Source organism: Gekko japonicus, unplaced genomic scaffold (genome assembly GCF_001447785.1).
Source record: "Gekko japonicus isolate JY-2015 unplaced genomic scaffold, Gekko_japonicus_V1.1 scaffold3129, whole genome shotgun sequence".
NCBI lineage: Eukaryota > Metazoa > Chordata > Lepidosauria > Squamata > Gekkonidae > Gekko > Gekko japonicus.
Genome location: NW_015162046.1, coordinates 117,453 through 124,487, shown reverse-complemented (window position 1 = coordinate 124,487; position 7,035 = coordinate 117,453). Strand labels below are relative to the sequence as shown.

Here is a 7,035-nt window from a genome sequence, read left to right as displayed (position 1 = left end):
AGTTTGTAAGCCGCTCTGAGACTCCTTTGGGTCATGAAGGGCGGGGTATAAGTCCAATCTCTCTCTCTTTTTAAAATTTGTTTATTTATTTTGTCAATAATCTAACAACAACATCATAGAAGTATGTTACAATAACACTCAGAGGAATAAGTCTATGTCAGTGAGAAGCTAAGCCTTACCACGTAGAGATACAGTACGAATGAACATTGGTTTACAGAAATAGAGTAATAAGAGTGACAATCAATAACTTTTTTCTAACCAGCAAATGAACTAAACCTTTACAGCAAAAGCCATTTATGGTAGTTTAGGTTTGCAGGTAGTATGTCATGTGCCACAAGATAATTGAATATCGGAAACCAGATAGCTTCAAATTTGGAATTAGGTGTTAGCGTACCTTTCGGCGAGTTGGAACAACATTTAATTATTTTTTCAAAGTCAGTCAGTTCTCTTCGGAAAGTTCCCAGTTCCGAGAGCTGTTCAATAAGATTTTTCAGCTGCAAATATTGGAACCATGGGATCTGTCTCCCCAATTTCCGGTCGAAGTATTGCTTGTCCCGTATTGCTTGTCCCGTATTGCCCCTTTATCTATTAAATCGACAAGGCGACTAAATCCTGCATTCCTAAATCCAGTCTCTTCTCTCTTCTTGTCTTCTAGTGTGAAACCTCACTTGATGGAAACCCTGCTGGCTGCTGGTGTGTTTATCCAAAAAACGGGAGGAGGATCCCTGGATCCCCCGAGATGACAGGCGACCCCGACTGTGAACAATATCTGAGCACGCAAGAATAAGACCTGTAATATGCTGCCAATTTTTCACAAGTAGATCCCAAATCTCTTGCACGCTTAAGCGTCTTTATTCTGGAGCCAAGACATCCTTCAGCCGACTAAACACATGATTGGCTGACAGCCCCCCTCCCAATCTCATGCATGCTTACTCAGAAGTAGAGAATCCGATAGATCTCAATGGGGACTTACTCCAAGGAAGTGCTCGCGGGACTGCGACTTTTAGGCAAGAACGTCATCGTTCGTTGGGAAGATCTGAGAAAGTCTTGTCTGCCTGCACTGTCAACGTTAGGCACAACGATGAATGGTAGCGCAACTGGCCCGTCACACCTCCGAATGTACATGAGCTGCTTTCATATTCTCCCTTATTGCCCGGTCTACGACTGTGCAATTATTTATTGTACATGTTTATTTTATTTTATTTTGGTCTGTTTTATTAACTTATATACCTGTATCCTTCAACACTTCAGAACGATGCCTGTAAATACTTTAATGTTATTCCTCTCGAAAGATGCACTTCTCCCAGTTTCTGCAGGGCACCCTTTCAAGTCAGGCCAAGGGGTGGGGGGGGGGGGGGGGAGGGAAATGTTGTATATTTATGTTGTTTGGGAAACCTTACACGGAGAAGATTACGAGAACGGGAGCATGGCTCGGTCGTATTTAAAAGCCTGTTTTGTTCATAACTGATGCTGCTGTTGTTATCCGATGCTGCTACACTTCACTTTTCATCCCGATGGCGAGGACTTCTCAGTCTGCTGGGATATGCGCCCTTCACATGCGTGCCCTTCACATGGAATTCCCCAGCAATCCCCAACGTGGTCCCCACTGGTCATGGTGCCCACCGGTCATGGTGCCCACCGGTCATGGTGCCCACCGGTCATGGTGCCCCCCTCAAAGTGTTTCCCACTTGCCTCTTAAGGCTTGGGATAGAGTTGCCAAAGCTCCAGGTGGACCTTGGAGATATCCCAGAATTACAACTCATCTCCAGACTATGCAGGGCAGTTCCCCTGGAGGAAATGGCTGCTCTGGAAGTTGTACTGTAGGGCATTACAGCCCACGGAGATCCCTCACCCTGCCCACCCCCAGGCTCCATTCTCAAAAAAAAAAAAATCCAGGGATTTCCCAACCTGGAATTGGCAACCCTCTAGTGGCTTTTGAACAGAGCAGGACACAAAACACAAGGGCTTGCTCCCGTGAGTGTTACACATGGGTCACAGCTCTGAGGCCTCACCTTGGCCATCAGCACAGACTTTCTGATGTTTGGGGGGCTCAGCACTTCTCACGGTGGCCGTGTAGGCAGCAAACCTTCCTCTTCCACTGGAAGCCAAAGCTCAACGGTGCCCCTTCCCCCAAACAAAGAGACAATCCCAGCATTCCTCAGCTTTCTTGGACCAGGAAGTCTTTCAGAGGGGGTGTGTCTCATCTCGGCATGCAGAAGGTCCAAGCTTCTATTGTCAGCATCTCCAGTTGTTGTGTTGTGTGTGTGTGTGTGTGTGTTTTAAAAAAGCAGGAAATACCAATTTTGGCTTGGAAGCATCCAGTGTTTTGATCAGCCTTCACGGCAGCCATTTTGTGAACTGCACCCACTTCCTTTTCTGAAAGTTCCAGAAGTGTTCACAAGCAAAATGAGGCTTGTGCGATCCCTGGAATTTGTCCAGTTGCAATGATCACATTATTCCCACACACACACTGCATCATGGGATCACCCCAACCTGAATGAGTCCCCATGCTATTGGGCATGCCATGTGAAGGGTACCATACTGATAAGAGAAAACTCGTTTCATATTTTTTGTTTGTTTGTTTGTTTCACACACGTGCACTAGCTTTACATTATTAAAGAAATGCATACACAACCTACAATGTACTGCCTTTTAATGGATGTAAATGTTCATAAGTTGAACCTTGTCATGTTATTTAAGACGAATTATTAAAGGGTTTGCTTTGGATGCTGTCTCGTTTACTTCCAGCGATGCATTGGCTGTAACAGGAAAGCAAAAGCAATCTGCCCCTGATCCAGAGATAGTTGTGCGGAAGTGTGTGTTGTACATGTATTCCCACCTCTGTTCCAAGATGGATGGAAATGCACGGACCTATCTGCACACAGCAATTGCAGATTTGCGATCACGCACACTAAATAATCCACTTTCAATCCACTTCCAATGCACTTTCCAACTGGATTTTACTGTGGGCAGCTCTGCACTGGCTTTTCCTTCCGTTGTTTTACGGTCCAGGGCTCTTTTTGTAGAAAAAGCCCAGCAGGAACTCATTAGCATAATAGGCCACACCCAACAGCAGGAACTCATTAGCCTATTAGGCCACACCCCTGAAAGTGCAGCTCATTAGCATATTAGGCCACACCCCCGTGTTACCAGAAGTGTGGTCATCCACCCACCTTTTGCTTCTTATTCTGTTTACCTTGCTTGTTGTCAAAACCCAGGGCCTTTTTTGTAGCAGGAACCCCTTTGCATGTTAGGCCACACACCCCTAATGTAGCCAATCCTAATGAGTTCCTGATGTTGGGTGTGGCCTATTATGCTAATGAGTTCCTGCTGGGCGTGGCCAACTTGGGAGCCAGCCGGAACTCCGTTCCTGTGCGTTCCTGCCCAAAAATAGCCCTGGTTTTACCAAAGGTGCAGTTCAAAACCACATTCCAATACCCCCCGGGGGCAACACCATACTGTCTGCGAAATCACCACTGAACAGCCATCAATCTATGCAGAAGGTACCATAAAACCCGGTTATCAAAGGAAGCGAAAGCGGCATGCAATGCAGAGGGGAATTTCTGTTCCAACGTGGGTCTGGTAAAACAACGGAGGGAAAAGCCAAATGCAGAATCACCCCGTGTGAACTGGCAAAATCCAGTTTGAAAGTGCATCGAAAGTGGATTGAAAGTGGACAATTTCGTGTGTGTGATTGCAGAGGTGTTTGTCATAGATACAGAACACCAATGCCATCGTGCATCGAGAACACCGTGCCCTCGTGCATCGAGCTGAATGTGCAAATCGGCTTTCCATGTGCTATCTTCAGTCTAACAGCCTACCTTGGCTTCATGATAGGGTTGTCAACTCTGGGCTGGGAGATTTGTGGAGATTTCGGAGCGTGGCGTCTGGGGAAGGCCGGGACCTCGGTAGAGTAGAAGGCCATAGAGTCCAAAGTAACCATTTTCTCCAGGGAAACTGCTCTGTGTAGTCCGGAGATCAGTTGTAATTCTGGGAGATCTCCAGGACCCACCTGGGGGCTGGCAATCCTAGTTCCTGTCTACAATTTTATCTTGTTTCGCCTAACTTGTCTGGAGCCGTATAGCCGTGGATTTTGTCCAGCTGAGTTTCTCCAAAATTATGACCACTTCTCAGCTCTGTACATCTGATAGATCTATGCAGGGCCGGCCCCAGCATATTTTGCCCCCTAGGCGAGGATCCCTTCTGGCGCCCCCCCCCCCGTGCGCCCCTGTCAGAGCCAGCAGGGGCGCTTTTGGCGGGGGGTGGGTGCAGTTTGGCACCCCTAAGGGCCGGGGCACTCTAGGCGAACACCTAGTGAGCGAGCCGGCCCTGGATCTATGTAGGAATCAAGAAATGGCAACAAAGCCGCAAAACAAACAATGGGGTATGGAGGGTCTCTGGCATGATGCCTGGACCTTAGGGTTTCCAGCTCTGGATTGGGAAATACCAGAAGATTTTGGAGGTGGACCCTGAGGAGGGCAGAGTTTCAGCAGGGTATGATGCTATAAAGTCCACCATTCAATGCTGCCATTTTCTCTAAGGGGAACTGGTCCAGAGATCAGTTGTAATCCTGAGCAATGTCCAGGCCCCACCTGGAAGCTGGCAACCCCATGTGAGTTGGTTAGTTGGTCTCATCCCAGACTTCTGTTCGCTGCATGCCAAACTTTTTAGGCTTTTAAAGAGACAGTGTTGTGTGCCACATCTGTGGTGATGACAATTCACCTTCAGACAATTAGCTTCCCCTTCCCCGCCTTGCGGTAGCTTTGCCACTTCCGTGTGGTCATGTGACTCCCAACTACCCACCGTCAACTGAAATCCCCATTCTGTAGGGTAGCGTGTGTGTGAAAAAGTACAACTGGTTGCCACATTTCTCCATTATTTCAAGTGTATTAAATTGCATTAAAAAGGTAAAGGCTCCCTTGCTCAAAAGCCAGTCGAGTCCGACTCTAGGGTTGCGGTGCTCATCTCCGTTTCCAAGCCGAAGAGCCAGCGCTGTCAGAAGACGTTTCCGTGGTCATGTGGCTGGCATGACTAAACACCAGGGCACACGGAACGCTGTTACCTTCCCACCAAAGTGGTACCTATTTATCTACTTGCAATTTCTTGCTTTCGAACTGCTAGGTTGGCAGGAGCCGGAACTAGAGACGGGAGCTCACTCCGTCATGTGGCACCCGGGTCTCGAACTGCTGAACTACTGACCTTCCACAGCCTGCAGTTCAGGGTCTTAACCACTTGAGCCACCGCAGCTCCTTATTATTAAATTGCATTAAAGGGGGACAATTCTCACTTGGCTGAGGAAGCAAGCGTCACCCTTGAAGGCTAAACCATATTAAAAAGTGAGGGCTGAGGAGGCGAAAGCATTGCCAGGTTTCTCCTCACAACTCCGTTTATGGTTTCACATTACAACGTAGTCGTAAGAGTGCAGGACTTAGGCCCAGAGACATGGGTTCAGATATTTGTTCATGGTGTCCTGGCATTAACTTGGTACCCTGTGTCATGCACCTACAGGCAAATTACCCACCATTATTTTTTTTTTAAGGACAAATGTATAGACAATCAGTCTCTCAATGGGATATGTAGGTTCTGAGGTAGCATAATACCAGATTTGTATTTAGTTACTACATTTCTATACCACTTCCCTTCATTGCTTGCGCCTAGGGTTGCCAACTCAGAAGCGGCGCTGGAGCGGGGGACTCAAGCGCTGCTTCGGGAGTGCGTGCGTGCGCGCCGCAACCCCGTCACCCGGAAGTGATGCGACCACGCCGGGCATGCTGGGGGGGGCACGACCATCCAAGGGAAAACCATAGAGTTTTGCTTCGGATGACTGTGGTCCCGTGCCCGGCGAGCCCGCGTCACTTCCGGGTGACGTGCACGTTGCGTGCTTTGGGGGTGGGGTTCCCCCCGGGGCCCGGGGGGACTTGGCAAGCCTACTTGCGTCAGATTTACGACAAAACCACTGAACTATGTCTCTCATATCCCTCACCACATTTGCAATATTAATCCTCATTTCTGAGTGATTCTGGGTGGGGGTCCTGGGGGAACCCGATTTCTCCATGGTTACATCCTAAGGGCCTCTGATGGGTCAATATTAGAAACAGAATAGGGGACCTTTGGTTTGATCCAGCAGAATAAAATGGGATAGTCACAGGGATCCAAGTCCCATGTGAGAAAGTCAGGAGGCAAAGGTATGGTGAAAGGGATCTAAAGGAGGTGAGATCATTTCTGTGGGATTCTCCTCAGAAAACGTTCACGAATCAATTGCGCTTGCATTCGCTCCTCCTTCACCATAGCGGGGAGAGGCCTTCTACCACAGAGTTCTTGCCCAAATACCAGAGCATCCCGCATTTTTGTTGTTCAGTTGCACAGTCGAGTCCGACTCTTCACGACCCCATGGACCAGATCCCGCCAGGCCTTCCAGTCTTCCGCCGTCCTCTGAAGTTGGCTCAATTTCATGTTTGTTGCATCTATGACACTGTCTAATCATCTCATCCTTTGCCGTCCCCATCTTCTTTGACCTTCAGTCTTTCCCAGCATCAGGGTCTTCTCCAGTGAGTGCTCCGTTCTCATTTGGGGGCCAAAGTATTTGAGCTTCAGTTTCATTATCTGGCCTTCCAGGGAAGAGTCAGGGTTGATTTCTTTTAGGATTGACTGAATTGATCTCCTTGCAGTCCAAGGGACTCTCAAGAGTCTTCTCCAGCACCATAGTTCAAAAGAATCTATTCTTCGGCGCTCGGCCTTCCTTATAGTCCAACTCTCGCAGCCATACATGACTACTGGGAATACCATTGCTTTGACCATGCGGACTTTTGTTGGCAGGGTGATGCCTCTACTTTTTATCATGCTTGCCCAAATACCAGAGCATCCCGCATAGCTGGAGACATAATGACATCACTTCCAGTGCACGCAGGAAGCAACATTGCTGTGTTGCTGGCGATGCCGACAGGGGATGTGGGGGTAGGGTTGCCAGATCCGGGTTAGGAAACTTCTGGATATTGGGGGATTGGAGCCTGGGGAGGACAGGGACCTCAATGGGGT

At 48.4% G+C, this 7,035-nt stretch overlaps 1 protein-coding gene across 1 annotated transcript in view; it reads left to right on the top strand.

The window, feature by feature from the left end:
* Window positions 1–1,312, top strand: part of IGFBP1 (insulin like growth factor binding protein 1) — a 10,108-nt gene extending 8,796 nt beyond the window's left edge. The window contains exon 4 of the mRNA XM_015405597.1: window positions 656–1,312. Within this exon, the coding sequence (XP_015261083.1) occupies window positions 656–787 (132 nt within the window). The 3' untranslated portion in view covers window positions 788–1,312. The remainder of the gene's footprint in view (window positions 1–655) is intronic.
* The last annotated feature ends 5,723 nt before the right edge of the window (window positions 1,313–7,035 follow it).